The sequence below is a fragment of the Periplaneta americana genome, chromosome 17 (assembly GCF_040183065.1).
Source record: "Periplaneta americana isolate PAMFEO1 chromosome 17, P.americana_PAMFEO1_priV1, whole genome shotgun sequence".
Lineage (NCBI taxonomy): Eukaryota > Metazoa > Arthropoda > Insecta > Blattodea > Blattidae > Periplaneta > Periplaneta americana.
In genome coordinates this window covers 8010503-8034907 of record NC_091133.1, presented here as the reverse complement: position 1 = coordinate 8034907, position 24405 = coordinate 8010503, and the positions used below count along the sequence as shown (strand labels likewise).

Here is a 24405-nt window from a genome sequence, read left to right as displayed (position 1 = left end):
TAACAAGGATATTTCTTTGCTCATCTACTTCAAAAAATTTGGTGGCTAATTCTGGAGAGTTAATAATGTGCTGGGACATGGAGGCCACATGGAAAAAAATACAAGCAACCAAATCTATTGGCACAGATAGCCCTCCCTTTTGTAAATGGTCAAAATAAGTACCATTCACTTCAGTTCCCTTTTCCTCTCTCAGCAGATCTACACACAGCTCACAATTCAAAACCTGACAGACACTATGTGACACATAAGCACATACATACAACACCTCAGAGCTATTTGATATCTCATAATTTTCTAAACAGCTACTTGACAAGACTGAGTAAAAATCGTTAATTAATTCACTGTCTACATATACAGACGAATATTGTTTCTTGGTACCTGATACGAGTTTCACTTGGTCACTCACAAGTTGCAATGTTGTCTTATTAGGAAAATCTTCAAGCTCGGCTAATTCCACTGCTTTGCTCAAAGCGCATTATCTATTGTCTGTACTTCTACGAACTGTATACTAAGGTTATAATACTTCAAAAGTAACCTGTCTAGTTGTGTCCATTTACTTAGTATAGGAGCCCCTGCAAATAGGACTGGAATTTCGTTATCTTTTAAAAATACCCTCAAATTCAAATTCTTATCTATCATAATACTGTATACAGCGTGTTTAAAAAATACGGGGCATAATTTCAGGTATGTATTTCCCACATGTAGACAATCAAAATAGTTTATTACAACATGTGTCCGGAAATGCTTCATTTCCGAGTTATGGCCTTCACAACATTGAAATTCACCGGAACGTTTTTCTTTCCGCTGGTCGTTGTCATTACAGAAGATGTTCAAAATGTCCACCTCCTGCTTGAATACAGACCTCACATCGATGTCTCATTGAACTGCGAACACGATCCCAAACTCCAGGTGTATTGCGTATGTCCTCAGAACATGCCACAATTCGATTCCGAAGGGATTCCAAATCAGGCACCGGAGACGAATAAACCAATGATTTTAAATGGCCCCACAAGTAGAAATCGAGAGGGTTCAGATCAGGTGAGCGTGGAGGCCAAGCAATCGGGCCACCTCTACCTATCCATCGATCAGGAAACCTTCGATCCAAGTACCGGCGAGCCGTACGACTGAAGTGTGCAGGAGCGCCATCATGCAAGAAGTGAATGTGTTGACGATTGATCAGTGGAGTGTCTTCTAAAACATGAGGTATGGTGTTTTCCAGGAAGTTTGTGTACGCCTGCCCCGTAAGTCTGTTTACAAGTACATGGGGTCCAACTAATCGATCACAACAATGAATGTAGCCTTCGCCTCGGAATGAACTGTCAGAGTGCCCTCTTAATGTCTCCTTTGACGGCAACGACCTGCGGAAAGAAAAACGTTGCGGTGAATTTCAATGTTGTGAAGGCCATAACTCGGAAATAAAGCATTTGCAGACACATGTTGTAATGAGCTATTTTGATTGTCTACATGTGGGAAATACATACCTGAAATTATGCCCCGTATTTTTGAAACACCCTGTATAACACTAAGCTTGGAAGTGACGTTCTCACTTATGTCAATGTTCAATATGTAAAACCATACAACACTGATCACCTTGCTTGTGCTGCCACTAACAAAGTTTTAACTTTTCAGTGAAATGGCTAACAAACGCACTGCAATTACCTACTATATCTTCTTTCTCCAATTCCATCACTTTTTGTTCATTTCTTTTTCTAATATCTTCTCTCCGGGAATCAGGATCTCGTCGTTCACTTGGTGTGCTACTACTTAAGTACGATGGCAAATTCGGAAACTTGCAGGGCACTGCATCATCTCTTAATTTAGGGAGTCTCAATACTAATTTTGAAATTGTGTCATCTTATTTTCTCCAGTTTTCATATAGAATTATGTCTTTTTCATCGAAGTGATTGGCACAAACAGCTGATGATGACGTTGGTTGCCGATATTTTCGTGGGATAGCACGAAGCCAAGCTTGTTTTAGTCTCTCTTCTTTGGGGAAAAAAAAACATAGAAACAGTAGGCCTACCATTTAATCTGACACTGGTGTCATAATTTGACTTGCACTGGTGTCATAATTTGACTTCTAGGCATCTGAAATTGACAAAAATGGTACAGCAAGTTACAAAAGGAACAAAAATCGTATCAGCTGTAATTTTCAGTGAAGATTATATATTATTAAACCGAGAATACTTACTGTTACAGATTTCTCAAAGTTCGATGACAACAAATAAGTTATCACATTACCGAAGCATTAAGCAACCGCAAATTTATATCATATCATCTTGATCAATGCTGTTAAATTATGCAATTAGCAACAATAGACAATGCATGTTTACACTTCCATCAGCCTTTGCACAGCATTGCCAAATTTATCAACATCATGGCTTATAATTTAAGATGGCGGTGATTTAATGCATGATATATTTTCTTTCATAGAGAAAAGTTAAATATGATATTCTAACTATAGGTTACTGATTAATAATTCTATTCTCTGCCGCTCGCACACTTATACTGTGTTTATTGAATGGTAACGTTCAATCAAAGTTGACAGCTGTGGACTCACTTTCTCACTACTACTGTCAGTTTTACTTTTCCAATTTTAGTTACGACCCAGGTAGTGAACTTCAAACTCACTCTCACTTTTTGTTTCAATTACCGCAGTCACAAAATGTTTCTTTGCTTTTTCGCCTCTTCAGCCTTCTAGCAGAATGATCTCATCAGCTAATCATTTTTCAAATTCCATTTCCCGTAGTTCTTCGTCAAAATCATACTCATCAGACTGTGTTTCCTCTTCTTGCTCAGAGCTTTTATCCTCATCTTCCGTCTTCTTAAAGAGCTTCCTCCACTTCTGTATCTGGTTTGGTTTTTCTTTTGCTGATTTCTTGTAGCAGTCAATCTCATTTTTCTCAGGAGTGTCACTCAGAATTCGAATTTTCCCTTTCCTTCGTTTGTTTTGCCTTTTCCTTTCCCCTGCTTTGGGAAATGGTGGGATCATATCTCGTGTAATCTTCTTCATAGGTGTAGTGGAGGAAGATGGTGTGAATTCAACAGGACTGGGATGTACATTATTAGTATTAGATGGTGTTGATGGATTTGGATGGTCAATATCGAATGCTGGGAGAGAATCCATACCATTGCAGATGTCTATGTTGAGAGGAATAATTCCTGTTGCTTTGAAATAATAACCGAAATTTTAAGAAATTTTGAAAATAGGTCACAAGTTAATGCTGTGTTTTGTGATCTCTCCAAAGCGTTTGATTGCGTTGATCACAACTTAATTTTATCAAAATTAGAATTTTATGGTATTCGAGGGAATACACTAAATATTTTCAAAACCTATCTTCACGGCAGAAAGCAATTAGTCTCAACAGGTGAAAATTGGTCAATTCTTTCCAGTATACATTATGGTGTTCCACAAGGCTCAATAATTGGTCCACTACTATTCTTAGTAGCAATAAATGACCTTCCTAAATTCATTAAACCTATAACAGTTATGTATGTTGATGACACTACATTCTTATGTTCTACCTCAAAATCTGTGCTTCAGTGGCTGGTCATGATAATATCTTTGAAAAATATTGGAGTGCAAGAGGTCAAATGACTTTATTGTCAAACGCCTGGCATTAGAAAACAACAACAACAACATTCTTATGTTCTAGCTCTACTCTGAATGAATTACATCCTCTAACCAATGATATTCTATTACAGATGGCTTTATAGTTTGAATCTAGTTTTGCTTAATCAAGAAAAGACTATCAACATAACTTTTACCCTAAATCATGTAATAAAAAAGGACAACATACAAAACTGTACAAAATTTCTAGGAATTTTTATAGACTCAACTTTAACATGGGAAAACATATCGAATATATTTATGCACAAAATTATCAAGAGTTATATATTTATTAAAGAAATTAGTGACTTGTGTATCTCAAAATTATTTAATATGTGCCTACTTTTCGTTCTTTCACTCGACAATTAGGTATGCCTTAATTTTCTGGGGAAATGGTAGCAAAATTGGGATTGTCTTGATTTTGCAAAAGAAAGCCATTAGAATTCTATGTCAATTAAACTATCTTGAACATTGTCGACCTCTTTTCAAACAATCACAGATATTAAGTCCTTTACACTCGACAAAATATAGACAATTACTCATTAACAGCCAATATACATCATCATGAAATTACAAATAGTGAACAAATTAATATTCCGTACTATAGATTACATAAAACTAGTACACATTTTTCTGTCACGGGGATGAAATTATATAATAAGCTTCCCAGTCAATATTATAAGTTACCAACCAATAGTTTCAAAGCTAGATTTTATAATTGGCTTTTAATTAATCCTTTCTACTCTGTAGATGAGTTCCTTAACATAAATTCATACGAAATTGCTTTTTAATAAATAAAGTTATTTACATTTAGTTACAATTATTACATTAAGAGTGAAGTGTTTTCATTAATTTTAGAGTTGCAAAATGTTTTGTGTTTCCATTTTAATTAAACTTTACTGTTTTCAATTGTACATGTATTTTCAAATGTATGTTTTTTTCCTCCCTTCTATATTGTGACGAAGCCTATCACTGTATGTTCAATGGCTTAATAAATTGAATTGAATTGAAGCCATTAACAATATTTTTGAGTTTAAACGACAGTTAGTAAATTCTGCTACATCATAAATGGTCACAAATGTTCCTGCATTTCCAGGTGAATTTAAATGATCAGTCATGGCAGTGAAGTAGTATGTCTTCATTGATCCCTACACAGACTTGTCTAATGGTTGCAGCTTGTGGCTGTTCTGAGGAGCTAGTGTTTGAAGGGCCATATGAGAACTTTTAGCCTTGTTGATAACAAGATCTGAGATACGGCTTTCGTGATTGCCAAAAATCATAATAATAGGATTAATTTCTAATGGTTATACATGGTTAATAAAATGTTCCATATACTGCAGGAAAATATCTCCATTGGACCAATCAGTCTGATTTGCTGCACCTACTGACCCTGCTGGCGCATCTTTTAGCATGTAGTCTTTAAAATGTTCCCTCAGAAATACAAAAAGTGGTGGAACACTGTTAAGAACTCCATTTATTCCAGCAATCATAGTGACATTTTCCTCACTTTCAGCAGATGTCATGCTATCCAGCTATTTCATTCCTTTCTGTGCAATCACTTATGGAGGAGTCTGCACAGTTGGCAAACCTGTTTCATTCGTCCACACCTGTGGAGTAACGGTTAGCGCGTCTAGCCCTGAAATCAGGTGGTCCGGGTTCGATTCCCGATCAGGACAAGTTACCTGGTTGAGGTTTTTTCCGGAGTTTTCCCTCAACCCAATATGAGCAAATGCTGGGTAACTTTCGGTGTTGGACTCCGGACTCATTTTACCGGCATTATCACTTTCATCTCATTCAGACGCTAAATAACCTAAGATGTTGATAAAGCGTCGTAAAATAACCTAACCTGTTCCATTCAAATTCCATATTTGTTGTGCTTGGTAATTTTTACGCTTCAACAGTCTCATATAGTTCTGATAGAACTCTGACACTCTAAGCTTATTGAAAGCCATGGAGCAAGAAAAACATGTTGCTTCTGTCTTTGCATGAAATACGGAAGCCTTTCTTTTCATGCTATCTTCTTCTCTTCCCATTTTTGAGGAGATTTCCCATTTTCATTCCCATATTGATATACTGATTTTCTCACATTTGAGTTGTCATTCGTAATGTAGTCTAACAGATTGTTTGAAGTATTTCACCAATTCAGTTTCTTCCTAGGTAAAAAAAAAAAATTATGTACATAAAATTTTGGTTCATAAGAAAATTTTGAATTCTGGTTTTTCATTGAAAGTACATGACGAGCAACTGTTGATTTTGCTACATCATATTCCCTTGCAGCAGACTGTATTGACAATTTTCCTTCAATAACATCATTAACTGCACTTTCAATGAATATCTTTCTGCACTGAAATATCATATGTAGGCCTACTCCGGTACATCGTAATAATATATGCTCTTTCAGTGCTTTCTTTGGACGGAAGTTCTCGTTTTCTTTCTAATAAACTTCTTAGCATGCCTAATTAAACAAAAGTATATTTTAGGATATATTAGGATCACAAAATTTATAAAAGGATTAAAGTAGTTACCTAATCTTATTCTGAAATATTAAGTACAAAGTGAAGTAAGATGAGGCGTTCAGAGCTAAAGTGGATCAAGTCCATGAGACGTAGTTTTGAGATAATAGGATTTACAGTTAACTGGCTCTAGTGCATTATCTAATTTCACTAGCAATCATTTTATTGCTCAATTCTCAAATTCCAGATTTATAAAATATAAACAATTGTGATGTTAATTGATGCAACCCTTTGGTGACTTGATTCACTATGGCTCAGAACGTCGTGAACAAATAATCTGAGCCAAAAGTGACTGGTGTCACCTATCGGCGAATGCTTGGAATTAAGACTTTATCCATTACTGCTCGGAAAAGATCCAACTTCAGATAATCAGAAAATGATTTAAAACTCGATTTATTAAAATTTGTGACTTGATCCACTTTAGCTCTGAACGCCTCGTATTTTGCTATGTAAAAGGGACACTTCAAACTGTCCCCTTGTACAAATTTATGCACATGGAGGTAAAAATGTATAAAATGTAAGACAAATAATTACTAATATTAAAAGAACTTAGGCTAGAACTCACAAAATATGTATATTAAAAATTAATAAAGAAATGCTCTTTATTATAAAAAAATTGCATTTACTATTAGGAAATACAAACTTTTTCCCGGAAAAAAATTATAAATACAAAATCGGTCTCCGTAGACTAGCTATTTGCAATACGCACAGAATGTCCAACATGTCACACCAAATATCCTTCCTTGAAGAGGGAGTAAAATTTTTGTGTACTCTATTATCTCTGGAATTACTACTGTCCCCTGGTACAGTAATGGCAAAAAAAAAAAACCGGCCCGACCCTTCTAGCTGATCTCAGAGCCTTGTTCACTCCAGATCACGATAGACTGTTAAGTAAGACTTTCATGGTTCGAATCCTGCCTGGGAATGGAACTTTTTTTGTTCTTTATTCAAATTTATTCCCAATACTTTTAGATTGCTGGTAAAATTCATGTTCTGGGAATAATAAGTTAATTAAGTAGTAAAATATCGCTGCAATCGAAAAGTATTGGGAATAAATATGAATAAGGAACAAAAAAAAAGTTTCCTGCAGGATTCGAACCACGAAAGTCTTAGTTACCAGTCTATCATGCTCTGGAGTGAACAAGGCTCTGAAATCGGCTACACGGGTCGGTCCAATTTTTTTTTGCCACTAATGTATATACTGTCTCTTGTACAACACCTTCCCCTGTATAATGGTCTTCTTCAGTTGGATTCTAGTAGCATTTCTAAGCTCATAATCCAAGCAGTTAGCAAACATATTCAATTGATCACTTACTTTTGTGCATATGCGGGTAACAATTACTGACTAATTTATTCGAATTTAACTCCATAATTTCTGCCAGACTAAATTAAGAACTAGACTATTAGACTAAAGCTGCAGTACACAGGGATTATTTTCCTACGAACATAAACACAATTATATCTTAGGGACAAAATTGGTTAGAAAATTCGTTAAACCATTTCGTCAACTTGAAAACTTGACCTTGAGTTTTAATTAAGTTGGATTCTATCCATACTAAGTGCAAGGAAATTCAAACACTTCCTACCATCTCTTTCTTTTTCCTTTTCTATTTCTGTCTTTTTCCTTGTCTTATATTAATCACAAAATGCTGCTAGATAAATTAGATTATTATGGAATTAAAGGTGTTGCACACCAATGGTTTCACCCATATCTCATAGATAGGAAACAAAGTTAAAATCAATACAACTATGAAATCTGCATCGACATGGGGAACTATTAATAATGGAAATTCCTCAAGGATCAACATTAGGTCTCCTACTTTTTCTAGTGCTTATAAATGATCTTGCCCCCTAATAAAAGATGTAGGTCATCCCATATTATGTTCAGATGACACAAGTACAGTAATTAGAGCCAATAACTCCAACACATTCCAATCTTGAACAGAGGAAATTCTCTTCAAAATATGTGACTGGTTCTCACTCAATAAATTGGTATTAAATTCTAACAAAACTAACATAATTCAATTTAAATCCTGTGCAAATTCAACCTCGCAAATTTCTAGCGCAATAATTAACAACAGATGCCTATTTGAAACGACAACCAAATTTCTTGGCTTAAAAATCGATAATGTGTTAAATTGGAAAAATCATATTAAAGAAATTACCCCCAAACTAAATTCAGCTTGTTTTGCTATTAGATCTATGCAAAAGATAGTAAATATCAATACCTTAAAAACAATATACCTTGCATACTTCCACTCGGTAATGAGTTTTGGAATAATATTCTGGGGAAATTCTACAGATAGTAACAGTATATTTCTATTACAAAAAAGAGTAATTAGAATAATAGTAGGTGCCAAATCTAGAGAATCGTGTAGGACTATTTTCAAAAAACTACAAATAATGCCCATGGCTTGTCAGTATATCTTTTCATTAATAGTCTTCTCGTATGTAATCGTGAAAACTTTGTAACTAATTCAACAGTTCATAGCATAAATACACGTCAAAAAAATTACTTTCATACTCCATCGGCAAGTCTATCGTGCTATCAAAAAGGAGTGCGTTATATGGCAGTAAAAATTTTTAATAGCCTCCCTATCGATATAAAAAATGAAACTCAAAACATAAGATTATTTAGGATCAAATTAAAAAAGTACCTAATTTCTCACGCCTGCTATTCTGTAGGTGAATTCATGACATTCTATAACACTTCATGATATTGATACTAAAACTTTGTGTTGTACTTACTTACTTACAAATGGCTTTTAAGGAACCCGAAGGTTCATTGCCGCCCTCACATAAGCCCGCCAGCGGTCCCTATCCTGTGCAAGATTAATCCAGTCTCTATCATCATACCCCACCTCCCTCAAATCCATTTTAATATTATCCTCCCATCTACGTCTCGGCCTCCCTAAAGGTCTTTTTCCCTCCGGTCTCCCAACTAACACTCTATATGCATTTCTGGATTCGCCCATACGTGCTACATGCCCTGCCCATCTCAAACGTCTGGATTTCAAGTTCCTAATTATGTCAGGTGAAGAATACAATGCGTGCAGTTCTGTGTTGTGTAACTTTCTCCATTCTCCTGTAACTTCATCCCGCTTAGCCCCAAATATTTTCCTAAGCACCTTATTCTCAAACACCCTTAACCTATGTTCCTCTCTCAGAGTGAGAGTCCAAGTTTCACAGCCATATAGAACAACCGGTAATATAACTGTTTTATAAATTCTAACTTTCAGATTTTTGGACAGCAGACTGGATGATAAGAGCTTCTCAACCGAATAATAACAGGCATTTCCCATATTTATTCTGCGTTTAATTTCCTCCCGAGTGTCATTTACATTTGTTACTGTTTCTCCAAGATATTTGAATTTTTCCACCTCTTCGAAGGATAAATCTCCAATATTTATATTTCCATTTCGTACATAAAACTGATTTTGAATTCCTTCCTACTTTGTGTTGTACTAGTAGACTATATTGCAAATCTCGTCTGTATATATATTTCATCTAGACTGTGACTATAAATTAAGACTTTTGTTTTTTGACTTGTTCCATATTCTAGCTGTAAAGCTATGTATGAATACCATGGAATGTTAATAAATACAATAAAAATAAAATTCCTTACCAAAAATAACTGCATTATTTTTATTTTATTGGGTTATTTTACGGCGCTGTATCAACATCTAGGTTATTTAGCGTCTGAATGAAATGAAGGTGATAATGCCGGTGAAACGAGTCCGGGGTCCAGCACCAAAAGTTACCCAGCATTTGCTCGTATTGGGCTGAAGGAAAACCCCGGAAAAAACCTCAACCAGGTAACTGGCCCCGACCGGGATTCGAACACGGGCCACCTGGTTACGCCGCCAGGCGCGCTCACAGTTACTCCACGGGTGTGGACAATTACTGCTTAAGCGTAAGACCCATATCGCAATTCAAATTTAAGCTATTTCGAAATAAACAATAAGTAACATGCAGATAGCTTCACTGTCCCCACTGTCAATTAAAATTCGCTATCTCCATAGTTGTATAGAGAAGATTCTGTGACGAAAAGAATACAAGCTAAACACTGGAAAGAAGAGCCAGCACACCAATAAGCTCCACTCACCTCGGCTTCACACTTCACCACGGGAAAGTTAATGGGCAATATCATTTCTTCAAATTTTATTTGTGTGTGATTGTATCTGTCGTCCAAGTATTCTTCCTTTATCTTAGTCACGTGCAGATCCAATAAATTCCCTTCCTGCAGAACACAGACACATTCTGACTTAGTAATATACAACAACATGACAGAAGCTGATCACAAGTGTTACAGGTTGCACTCTGGCTCTGCATACCAGTGCTTCAATACTACTTGCAGCACAGGCGAGAAATTATGCAATTAATTGAAAAAAATTGGATAACAGATTTTAAAAGCAAAATATGTCGAAGAGAAGGTAATACTTCATTTATGAACATGAATAAAATGGAGCCAAAACTGTAATGGAGTCCAGCTCACATTACGCCGATAAAAGATAAAATATTTTCATTACAGTGACTGTAATGTTTTCTTATTCAATTTGGACAATCTATTTTGGCACTCAACTTGACCCTGAAGTAAATTTATAAAGCACATTTCGACTGAAAGAAAAATCCCAACACATGCTATTGGCGATCAAGTGCAATGGGAGAAATATCACTTATTTGTGGCACATCATCGCAACATTTAATCAAGGCCCTGTGCATTTCATGACAATTAAGTTCACGAACATGCAACCGTGTGCTCACATTGGCAGCACGGTACAAAAGGCTCAGTAAGGTTTCACAACCTTAAGCAGACCTATGCATGTATGTATAAAATTGTGTTTGTAAGTGAATGATAGCTAAATGACCAGAGGTCAATGCTGTAATTCAACTTTGTTAACTTACTGCAGCCAAATAAATAAAAATAATTAGTAATACAGGAATGAAACAGTACAAGGGGGAGAGAAAAATGGTCTTACATCTGGTGAAGAGTATTCCTCTTCTTTAATAACGTCATCACATAGCTGTACTGCCAGAGGGTCGACCTCAGATTCTGTCTTGATAGCATTCATTAGAACTGAAAGAACAATGTCAGAAAATTATCCGGTTGCTGTTAATCTAGCTACATGTGTGACCTGCTTACCTTCAATAGGAATCCGTGTAATACAGTTAGATAGATAGTTAGTTAGTTAGTTAGTTAGTTAGTTAGTTAGTTAGCTAGTGGGGTTTAAAGAGGGTGCATCAGCTACTATGGCTATTTGCGCCCTTATCTAAAATTCTTCACAAAACAGAAACACAATACAAGAACCAGAATGCTAAAAAGAACTAAAAAGCGTTGGTCACGGTTAAAACGAGGTTCAGAAATGCAGTTTCAACAAGGTGATGCATAAAAACCATAAAAGTGAGCACTTCTCAGACCCTAGCTAGTATTTCAAAAGAAACAATAAAATAAAAAAAAAAACAAATGCCATCAGAAATAAAATATCTGGCGCATTTCTAAAATGCTCGGAGTAATAGGTCTGAATGTCAAGTTTATTAAAAACATATGCTAAACCAATGTAACTTCCAGATGTAAAGGGTCCAGAGGATAAGTAAAACGGGTCAATAAAAAACTAAATCACCCTGCCAAGTCCTGTATTCCATAAAATTCTCAGAACTGCATTTGTACAATTAAAATCATTTCCAAGAGCATCACTTAGAATCGGCCAAATTCCATATTGCCGATGGACACAGTGATATTTCTTACAATACAATAAAAAATGTTTCACCGTAAAAGGAGCATGGCATTTTCCACAATGCGGCTGAGGCTCGTCATGTAGGAGATGGCCATGTGTCAGATAACAGTAGCCAATCGCCAACTGGGTGACTAAAACTTCTTCGTGTTTGACGCTCTTGTGGACGAATCCCAAACTGGAACAATATTCTTTATTATACGTAATTTATTTCCCTCTTCTGCAGACCATTCTCCTTCCCAATGCCACGATATTCTACGTTTCAGGTAATTTTGAATATCTTGCCACCTCTCACGCCAGTACACCTCAGATCCAATCATAGCACAGTCCCTTGCTGCAGCATCTGCTGCCTCGTTACCAGGGATGCCAACATGACCCAGAGTCCACACTACTCCAATCTCATAATCAGAGGTTAGGAAGGTGTGGAAAAGTTCCTGGGTTCTCAACACAAGAGGATCATCAGTATTCAAACGCTGGAGGGTCTGAATGGTGCTTAAAGAGTCGGAGCAGATAAGGAATTTGTCCCAGAGTTGTCTAATTAAAAACAATAAAGCTCTATAAAAAGCATATAGTTCTGCGGTAAAAACACTAGTATATTGGCTCAGTCTGTATTTAAATATATCTCCATTTGTAACGAAGAAACAACCAACATAATCATTTATCCAGGATCCGTCAGTGAAAGCTAATGAATAAATTTGGAAACTGTGTTATAAGTTCACTAACGAAGTCTATAAACAAAAGCTAGTCCAAATTCTTAAAACTTCGCTTGAGACTTACATCAAACACGGGACGTCGCATAATCCACGGTGCAATGGTCGTATATTCCAGTGTATGAACTGTTCGCACCTGGATGTCGAGCTAGGAGGGCAGTTCACGAAATCGCACACCTGCTGGACGAAGTCTCCGTGTATTTTCACTCAATCGGCCGTAAAGAGACAGATTGCAAAAGGAGTCGTAAGAATTGTGCTCGGGCTGTGAGAGGAGCTTAACCGCATATGAGCACAGCAAGACATTACGTCGCCGATACAGTGATGGTTCTCTCTCTTCGCAATACAGGCTTTCTATTCGACTCATTCGGAAAGCCCCCATAGCGACTCGTATCACATGATGATGGATAGAGTCTAAGACACGTAACTTCGAATTACTTGCTGAGTCATAAATAAAACAGCGGTAATCCAGCTTTCACCAGATAAGAGCACGATAAAGAGGTAAGAGCACTATGCGGTCTGCACCCCAGCAAACCCCTGGCAAACGGCGTAAAATATTTAACGATTTTTCACAACGCCTTCTCAAGTCACCTATATCCACTTCCCACGTTAATTTATAATCAAAGATAAGACCCAAAAATCTCGCAGTGTCTGTAAATTGCAACTCCACTCCATTAAGACGCAGTTCAGGATGTGGATGCAGTCCATGATGGTTATAGAACTGGATGCACTACGTTTTTAGAGTGGAGAATTTAAAGCCATTGCGAACAGCCCATTCTGATAGCATGTTGATAACCAGTTGCAGCTGTCGACCGATGGATGGAAGATATCGGGAGCTGTAATACAAACTGAAATCATCAACGTACAACAGAGAAGATACTCGGTCTCACTGGGCAATTCCATTGATCGCAATGCAGAAAAGAAGAACACTTAATACAGACCCCTGCGGAACGCCGTTTTCTTGGAGATGTTCGTTAAAAAGTGTGGTGCCTACTCGAACTCGGAAATACCGCTCTGCCATGAACTTCGCAATAAACGTTGGTAGACTGTCACGAAGACCCCAATCGTGTAGAGTTTTCAGAATGCCATACCGCCATGCGATATGGTAAGCCTTTTCTAGATCGAAGAAGACCGCCACAAGATGCTCCTTCTTGAAGAAAGCATTTCTAACAGCTGTTTCCAGCCAAAGAAGATGGTCTGCAGCTGACCTGAGCTTACGAAAATCACATTGGATATTAGAAAATCTGGTTGGCGAGTTGGTATAGCGCTGGCTTTCTATGCCCAAGGTTGCGGGTTCGATCCCGGGCCAGGTCGATGGAATTTAAGTGTGCTTAAATGCGACAGGCTCATGTCAGTAGATTTACTGGCATGTAAAAGAACTCCTGCGGGACAAAATTCTGGCACATCCTCTGCAGTCGTTAAATAAAACATAACATTTATTAGATAATAGGTTTTCCGATTCTAGCACTCATAATCAGGAGTTTACTTATCATCTTTATGGTAACCTTGCATACGTAGCTGGTCAGAAAAATTGGCCTATAGCTCTCAGGTAAAGAAGGATCCCTTCCCGGTTTCTGGACTGGGATTACAGATCCTACTGTACATTCTTAGCAGGAAAGATTTGCCAGCTGGTGGCTTTTTTTATTTATTATTTTTTTAGTAGGTTATTTTACGACGCTTTATCAACATCTTAGGTTATTTAGTGTCTGAATGAGATGAAGGTGATAATGCTGGTGAAATGAGTCCGGGGTCCAGCACCGAGAGTTACCCAGCATTTGCTCATATTGGGTTGGGGAAAAACCCCGGAAAAAACCTCAACCAGGTAATTTGCCCCGACCGGGAATCGAACCCGGGCCACCTGGTTTCGCGGCCAGACGCGCTGACCGTTACTCCAAAGGTGTGGACGCCAGCTGGTGACAGATGACGAAGCATTCTGTTATGGATGATGTCAAGCCCAGGAAAGGGTTCAGGGGATATGTCTAGTGCCGCATCCAGCTCCTCGGATATGAACGATGCATAGTAGTGTTCAGTGTTATCAGATCTAAAATTTAGGTTTCGTTTTTCGCCAGCGTCTTTCATTTTTAGACATTCCGGGACATAATTCTTTGAGCTGCTTATTTGTGCAAAAGTAGAAACAAATATTTCAGCAATTTCCATGGGACTGGTGGTCGTTACGCAATTATTCAGACGGCCCAGAATTACAGAACTACGTTTCCCCATTATTCGACGGACTTTGTCCCATTAGATGTTAGCTGGGACGTTCTTTTTCAATGAATTCACGTAGTTTGCCCAGGACGTGTTCTTAGCATCGCACACAGTGTATCTACATACAATATTGCAAGTAGGAAAAATTGTTTTCATAAAATTTTCACAATTTAACTTACCTCAGTGTTGTTGTTCTGTGTTGGTGTAAGTTCTGGGTGTTAATGCTGTTTGTCCATAGCCGGGATATGCTTTTTTAATGTTGTTTATGAAGTCGAAAAACATTTGATCAGCTTGTTTTGCACACCCATTAACCAAAAGTAAACTAATGCTAAAGTACGTAAGATACTGATTTTAAAGTTTTCGAACAACCACGTGTCTGTTGTTATTGTACACTGTGTTTTATACTGTTTACATTTAAGGCAGTACGGAAAATTTTAATATTTCGATCTTACTTGCCATACTTCTTTTTCTGCAGCACCACAATAGTACATGTTTTTTGGTGTTTTATCTGGAATTAAGCCTTATTTGATGCACCAATTTACACATCTTCGTTATCTGTGTCGATGACTTTGCATAATTCGCGAAGTCTATGGTCTTCTGTGATGCGGGTGGCACATGTATATTTGATGCACTACCCATCATAATACTACAGGGTGTAGTCAAGATAGTATCGATTTAATATACCTATAACAAGACAATTAAGTGGAGTAACGCCATCTTTTGGATATTTATGATATTACTTTTTTTTTGTATAATAAGTTCAATAGTTAGTGATCTATTTGTTATATTTTATTTTTTATTTTAGTAGGTTATCTTACGACGCTTTATCAACATCTGAGGTTATTTAGCGTCTGAATGAGATGAAGGTAATTATGCCGGTGAAATGAGTCCGGGATCCAGCACCTAAAGTTACCCAGCATTTGCTCATATTGGGTTGAGGGAAACCCCCGGAAAAAAAACCTCACCCAGGTAACTTGCCTCAATCCGGAATCGAACCGGGGCCACCTGGTTTCTCAGCCAGACGTGCTAACCGTTACTTCACAGGTGTGGACTATTTTTATATTTTAATGTAAGAAAGTTAGTAGCAAAGTAATGAATTCAGTTCCATTATATAATAATGGAGTTGCATATTTAATGCGTTTGAAAATATTTTATGTTAATTGTGTCTAAGTATAATTTTTAAGGGTTTATTCATCAACGAATTCGTAGCATAATGGGTATGATGGTGGTTCACTACACGAAAGGTCCTAAGATCGAATTCCGGCGCATTCGAAGGTAAGTTGTGTATTTCAATTTAATATGGAGTAATTTGTAGAATAAAGTAGACAGAGGGTAAAAGACAGAAGTATGTGAGAAAGACAGTGCAGTGAAGTGTGTAAGGTGAGAGAATGAAAAGTGGGAGTAGTGAAAGCGTTGCTTACGAGATTATACAAGCTGGTGCATAGCGCTTGAAATACGGGTCAAAAGTGGTTCCCGCGTAATGCCAATTCCGCCGCTCGGAGCGCTGTTCGGTTCTAGATATTCATAGCAGAACACGTCTTAAATGACACTGACATTTAAAGGACTCGCTGCTGCTTATTAATTGCTTCGTACAATATTTTACGGTCAATAGACGTAATTTCAAAACTTCTGCGTCTCAATTATACTAAAATGAATGACTGTCATTCTTGATATTAAAAGATATTACATATTATAAACTAAGGTACTAACTTCCTGTTGTTCAATTCATACACACTACCTTTTCGGAAATAATGAAAGAAACTTTAATACATTTTACATGAACACTGTAGTCTACCCTTTTCGCGTATTTATTATTATTATTATTATTATTATTATTATTATTATTATTATTAAATTCCATTTCCATGACTTGTTAATTTAATCATTTGTAAGTGGGCCTAACTTTTCCCTCTCTCTTTTTTTTTTTTTTAATATATTGAAGTTGAAGTGTTATGATATTTACTAATGCAAAGTGCAGTCACAATACATAATTATACAATTCTGCGATTTTTCTTGCACACCTTGCAGTGGTGAAATAAATATCTAATAGGCCTTCTGATTAACCTGTAGTGGATAGTAATAGAAAATGCTATGCCATTTTAGTGTGTGTAAACAGTTTTTAAATTAGGAGTTAGAATTAAATTACTTAGGAAGTTAGTCTGCAATATTGCAATATATGTGATTAGAAATGGTTTCTGCATTTGACGATTTCCCAAAACATAAACAAATATCTCAGGAATCTCAGGGACGATTTTTTTTTTTTTTTTTTTTTTAAGGATTTTGTTGCCCATAGACACATGCGCATCTGCTCTCCGCGATCCACATTTATTTTTAGTAATGTCTGCATCTCGCTTCCGTGAGCTGTTTTCTGTCGTCACTCATGACATGTCAATTTAATGAAAACATAAAGTAAAATCTTCTGTACACCATGCAGTGATATTTGTACTTTATCACAACGAATAATTGAGTTTCTCACTTCCAAAACTCGCCAACTCACAAAGCATAACTTTTCCATAACTGCTGTGCTTAGACTACAGACTTTTTAGTTTCAACTTTTGTGTTAATACTTCCAGGGAAGCATAACACTGAGTTTCCACAAGCATTGTAGATCAATATTTAATACAAACTGAGAAAAATGAAGATAAAATATGGGGTTGGAGTGTTTTGGAAGAGGAATGAGGATTCGGTGAGTTTTGAAAAAGTTTATAGAGGATTTAGATCAATTTGTTGTAAAATTATTTTGAAAAGTTGAGTTTCAGAATCAAACTTTATAGAAATATTTATTGAAAACACGTATGGAAAAATAGATAGAAATATAGTAATGCAGACAATAAGTATTAAATAATAAAAAGGTGGTGCATACATTTTTATGAACTTGTACTTTACAGAATTTATGACCTAAGTTTTTACATAACATAAGCACCTTCAACAATCAAAACACCGTCTCCTAGGTTCGTCTTCATCATTTTCCATGTCAAGGACATTATCATTAGCATCATCAGAAGGGGCACCAACATCCTGAGAATTCACGTGGAAGATTTACATAGTATCTGAATGATTCAAGCATCATTCACTGGTCCCCGTAGTGCTTCTCTAGTAGCTTTTTAACATCCTTCACTTTATTTGGATTTAGAGGAACAGAATTTACTTTTGTCCATGGACAGTGATTTCCAACTCGCTGGTCCTTCTTGGCTATTGAACGATGAACGTTCAAATCTATTGTGTATGCCACCTCCTCTTGCACCAAACCAACATTATTTCTTCGTCTTTGGAGTATAAACCTTTTACATGGAAAAAACCGTTGCTTGGCCTCTTTACGGTCAACCTTGTTGCTGTCTTCCAGTCATGGACTTCAAAATCCAACCCCACTCTCGTGACAGTGCCGGACTACTTGAAGATTTCGATGTACTCATTGGGATGAATGATGTTTTCAATTTTTACGCATCTTTCTTTCGATCAGACCAAATGCTCTATCTGGGGGTATGTAGGAATGCCCAGGCACAGGGAAGTGCAACAGAATAGTTCTGATATATTTTTGTGCTTCTGCCAGTAACCAGTTCAGCAGTGCAGTGATTATGATGGTGTTTTTGTTCTGCCCACAAGCACCATCTGCAAATAACCTGATGGTGTCAACATTGTCTGAGTAGACTGTGTTTGACAGTCTGTGACGTATAGGCCTACACGAAGTGATTTTACTGGATCCTTTTTGACCTTTCATTTCTGTCCATTTCTATATAAATGTGTTTTCAGTTCTCCGTTGAGAGTGTGAAGAGCCCAAACACATTGTGAAGTTGTTTACATAAAACAGCCTCAGGAAATAGGCAGAGTGATCTGTCATCTTTGGAAAGATTATATTCTTTTTGCAACAAAAAGAATACGTAATGGCATTGTCACTGTCTTCTCTCAATAGTTCAAAGAATGTTTCTGATCTCTTATGAATTTCAAAATTCACTCACTGTGCACTTTTTTCTCACACCATGAAACATACCAGATGTTAAGTGTACTTCAAAGAAGAAATGTGCACTGCAAGGGAGTTAGTTAGTTTTGTGGCCATTATGTTCTTATTGGCAGACAATTCTAATGGAATTTGAAAGTTTAGGAACAATAACTGAGGATCCAAAGAATTAGTTTTGGAGCAGTAGAGACTGGATTTGGATAGTTTCGTTGCAGTGACCATTTTTATATCCATAGTTTGACAGGGAATTGATGAGTTTTGGTACACAAACTTTACATCTTTTTTTAGGGGAAAAAGTGGGGATCAAGATAGAATTGATATGTCATTTTTGGAGTTAGTGAGTTTTGAAATTGAGCAACTCAATTGTAGTAATTATTATTTGTTTATTACTCGTAATGTCGTAATAATATTTGATTTGGCTTGGAAGATGATGGGAGGACGTTACACTAAACTAGGCACGCGCAACATTAAAATCATATTGCTGCGTATGTTGTAACCTAAATAATGCAAATCGTATATGTGTCAATATTCAGCAGTAATAATTAACCATTGTCTGCTGGGTAACTTTTGGTGCTGGACCTTGGACTCATTTCACCGGCGTTATCACCTTCATTTCATTCAGACGCTAAATAACCTAGATGTTGATACAGCGTCGTAAAATAACCCAATAAAAAAATAACCATAGTCGTGGACTATTTGGCCATTATAAATGATTTTTAATCATACTCTTTTCCTCGAATAATGCTACTGATTGTCTTAAGGCAAAATAAACTGAGAACTATACTAGTTTAATGATGATGATAATAATTAGGGGGCGGATGTTTATGAAAGTCATCTTATTTTTCACATTAGAAGGATGCCTATTAATATAGAAATCCTTTCTATGTTAATATAAACATACAAAAATTATTTCTTATATTGCATTTTTTTACGTTTTTGAACTAATAGGTCATTTTTTTATATTTTTTCGGCATTTTTGGTCATTTTTAATACAAGGTGCGGCAGAGGAATCGGACATTTTTTATTGGGTTATTTTACGACGCTGTATCAACATCTAGGTTATTTAGCGTCTGAATGAAATGAAGGTGATAATGCCGGTGAAATTAGTCCGGGGTCCAGCACCGAAAGTTATCCAGCATTTGCTCGTATTGGGTTGAGGGAAAACCCCGGAAAAAACCTCAACCAGGTAACTTGCCCCGACCGGGATTCGAACCCGGGCCACCTGGTTTCGCGGCCAGACGCGCTGACCGTTACTCCACAGGTGTGGACCGGAATCGGACATTAACTGGCTCTGCAGGAGAAGTGGCAAGCAGAATGCAGGGACACGAGGAGTTGTGTTGGTATCATGCAGGTAAAGTCAATGACCTTGGCCGCATTGAATGGTGGAAGGTGGGAGGGAGTGAGAGAGGAGATGTAATATTCCTACGTTCAAAACAGGCACTACACAGTACCAACTTTACATCGCTGCCGGGTTGAATACTGCCACTTGCTTCACTGCAGAGCCAGTTAGTATACGCACTGTACTATATTTGTGAAAATCTGTTACATAGGAGTGAAGATATTCTTTTCTAAAAATTCACCTCTATAAAGAAGTAAGTTGTCCTTATCCAAATGCAACAAGACTTGGGACAGAAAACAAGTATATGGTACTTTTAACTAATATAGGTTAAGTGAAATATGGTCCACTTTGCAATAGGTCCTTTCTACGAAAATGTCCAACATTTACAAATGTCCACGTAGAAAATTCGTCCATGCCATAAAAATGTCCTTACCTGAATAGGCCACTGTCAGCAAGTCCTCTTCTTAAAAATGTCCACAAATAAATTCGTTCATTTCTCTAAAATGTCCGACAAGGAAAAGTGCAAGGAAAGTGCCGAGAAATTTATTGTCATTTTAATTATCTTATACATATTACATATGTAATACAAAAGATGCATCTATTCTTCATCTTGAGGGTCACTATATAATTTCATATGGTATGATATCGCTCGAAGGTAAAATATCGAAAACTTTCATTTCTATCTTTATAATCTTGGTAATTACCGTCAATGTTGAAAATTCATTATTGATATACCGTTTATTTACTGGCCGCTTAATATTTGTATGCCCACCAAGAACCTGGGTTACTAAATGTTGTATTTCCGATTGCTGTTGTTGCAAATGGCTAATGAATCGCCAAATGTTCACGTGATGTGCCACCACAAGTCGTTGGAATTGAGAGTGGACTCCTTCAACCACATTATTCGTATGTTGTCTGGTCTGCCATTAATTACTAATTCATAGACGTTCCATGTTGCAGGAGAAAATCTAGGGGGACTGCTTGCCTTCGCCCTCTTTCCGGATGACCAGTAGCAATATATGTAATTTCAATGTAAGATGCAAGTCCAAGACATTGTCCACAAATATTTCATTTAATAAATCCCAAACAAATTGCAAGTCATTTAGCGGAATAAACTGCAGTCCCATAATTTCCTGTATTTGGTTTCTTACTTCAGGGTTCTCAATATCAAAATATTGTGCCCTCGGACCCCTATTGACTACATCTCTCCATATTGCTTGATTGAAGTGGAAAAGACACCACTCACTACTGCCTGAGGGAATGCCAGTTGATAAGCACTCATATAGGCGATTTCAAAATCATACATTGTATAGGTAGGATTGCAAATGAGATTTAAATGTGCTGAATAATTTTTTATCTCATTATGCGATAAGTATTTTCAGTCTTATTTGCAGTTAGGTAATATACTAAAGGAAATACAAAACCTCCGACAATGCCATGTACTGTGAAAAACTAAAAGAATTGGTTTAGTACAGTCTTGAACATACCATCACTGAAAATCGTGTCACTTGCAGCCAAAAGTTCTAAATTTCTATCGGTGGCAAACATTAATACTTGTCCTTCATCATTAACACCTGAATCAAAGAACATAACGTTTTCTCCCCTCAGTGTTTTGTTGTAGGGTTCAACAATGTCAATTTCTCTAATTGATTGAGAAAGTGGAGGACGATTTACCTTCTGCTGATAAGGAACAATTTTGATTACTGCATTTTTTTTTTTAAGACTTACGATAATTTCGTTATGAACTCCAGCAAGTTCCTGTCTGACAACAGGGCCGGGAGGTTTGTTAGTGAATCATCTCTGTTGAACAACTTTGTATGTTGGAACTTTCTGTATGGACCTTTCGTATGATGGACCTTCTGATATGATGGGCTTTATAATATGGTGGACCACATAGATGTTGGGCTTTTCCACTCCATGGACAAATTGTATGTAGGACTTGAAATGTTGGACTATTTAGTTTGTGGACCATTTGTAGTTGTGGACATTTTGTTATGGACCTTATAACCTGGAAGCCTAATATACTATATATTGTGAAAATCTGCTAGATAGGATAGAAGTTAGTATCTTCGTATACTTTTAAAAGGTTCTGGCTGATATGTACGTCTATTATCAGGCAGTACATCTCACTTCACGATATGTGTCAGAGGAAGAAGAATTGTATGTATGCATCTGAAGTATGATTAATGTAATATGTAGTTAATTGGCGACGTATGTAATGGAGGCAGAAAGGAACTGGACACCTTACCCCATTATCTCCTGACCTAGTTGTCTCATAAGTTATGTCTTGTTGGTATCAATTTGAGACCTGTCTCCGGATAGTTGCCTAAACAACAACAAAGGGGTAGCTTTCCCATCCAAACATATTCCGACTTTCTACACAAAACAAGTTTGCTATCTGTAAACAAAACAAAATACAAAGTTTTGTAAACATCTGTTTGATAGCAGGGCCAAGTTATTTATTCCAGCTACATTGCCCATCCATCCAACTGGTCCACACCTGTGGAGTAACGGTCAGCACCAGGTGGCCCAGGTTCGATTCCCGGTAGGGGCAAGTTACCTGGTTCAGATTTTTCCGGGGTTTTCCCTCAACCCAATACGAGCAAATGCTGGGTAACTTTCGGTGTTGGACCCCGGTCTCATTTCACCGGCATTATCACCTTCATATCATTCAGATGCTAAATAACCTAGATGTTGATACAGCGTCGTAAAATAACCCAATAAAATTTAAAAATCCATCCAACTGTGCACCAGCTACATTTTTTCTACACTCTTGACATTGTCTCTAGTTTCTATTCTTCATTATGTGCAAAATCATTTAAAAAGAAGCATATTTTGGTTTAATGTTCTTATAATCCATTTATAAATTTTGTATTCATTAATTTGTTTTAATTACGACAAAAGTCATCCTTTAACTTGTTTTAATTTTTACTCGTGTGTTTTTTGTCAGAGAGATATAGGCCTACTAATTACTAGTAATACGAATGAACAGTTCGTTAACTCAATGAAATTTAGGCTTATTCAGTTTCTTAATCTACAGATAGATATTTCATTTCCAACTTCAGTATCAATTTCATACCTGTTATCTCTAAAAGAACAAAATGTACGCTCTACATTTCCTAAAGGCTGGACACTGATTTTGATCCAAAGTGTACATAATCATACTCGAAGTGTCTACTGGATGTTGACAGTTTAAAATCAATTTTCAATAATTGTCATGACAACCCATTTAAAGGTAATTGTGGAGATCCACTCCGCCAATGATTTTAGATTTTTTTTCTGAGAACCGCAAATTAAAAAAAAAAATCTAAGAAAAAAGTAGGGGATGACATAACTTAACCTAAATGTCGATATAGACATCAATCTGTCCTACTTTAATAGCTCGGTACACTGATGCCTTAGTCGAAATTTAGGTTAGGTAGGTCATCTCGTTACTTCTTTTTCTAAGTTCTTTTGAAAAAGGGGGGTGAAAATTAGAGGTTGTTAGAAAATATATTAAAAAATCGATGATGGAATCGCTCCCCACAATTATCAAATATTAAATTTGTCCCACGAGAGAATTCAACCCTATTTCAACGATCTGCAAGAATTCAGGGACAAATTTCACGGTTACCGTCCTTTTCCTCTTCCTCCAAAATTCCAACCTTGTGCAAAACAAAATAATTATTGGCAATGAAAATTGCCACAAATAGTAGCCTAAATTACATCGACCTTACAAAAGCAGCATGAATTGTAAAACTGTGATGTGGAAATGCTCGTACAATAAGAGGATAAACAAAACTGAAATTATTACAATAATTACACTGAAGACAAAACTAGCAATATTCATGGACATATTACTTACATCTATGAAGTAGCCTATTACAATACAAAACGAATCCAAAATTAGTGATGGCCTATTCTCACTTTCAAGTTCAGACTTACATACAGCATCCAGTATGATCGAAGGAGCCGTGAACAAAGATATTAAAAGCGGTCAGGCTAAAAAGATTGCAAATTACCATTACCATCTCCTGGTCATTGGTATTGGATGAAGACAATCACCGATTTATTGAAGAACATTTCATTATGTCATTATTACGACGCGACTTTCGTTTTTAAAACTTATTCCGATTTTTCGACTCTATTATGTACATAAGAATCGTAAATTATTCCATTTTCAACCACTACTTGACATTCCATTTCTCCATATAGGGTGGCAGTACCAGTGGTTGAACACTTAAGACATTTTTCATACTTAAATTTTAATATAACTTAAATTGTTATTTTAATGTAACATTTGAAAAATGTGTCTGAAAGAGCAAATTTTACTCTACAAAAGCATAGTAAGAACCTTAAGTTAAC

The 24405-nt window shown here is 36.6% G+C and overlaps 1 protein-coding gene across 1 annotated transcript in view; it reads right to left on the bottom strand.

The window, feature by feature from the left end:
- The window catches only part of LOC138693352 (zinc finger protein ZFP2-like), a 33087-nt gene extending 9079 nt beyond the window's left edge, over positions 1-24008 (bottom strand). Inside the window, exons 1-3 of the mRNA XM_069817269.1 lie at positions 23906-24008; positions 11103-11200; positions 10229-10363 (exon numbers count right to left, since the gene is read on the bottom strand). Of these exons, the coding sequence (XP_069673370.1) occupies positions 10229-10363; positions 11103-11195 (228 nt within the window). The 5' untranslated portion in view covers positions 11196-11200; positions 23906-24008. The remainder of the gene's footprint in view (positions 1-10228; positions 10364-11102; positions 11201-23905) is intronic.
- Positions 24009-24405: the final 397 nt, after the last annotated feature.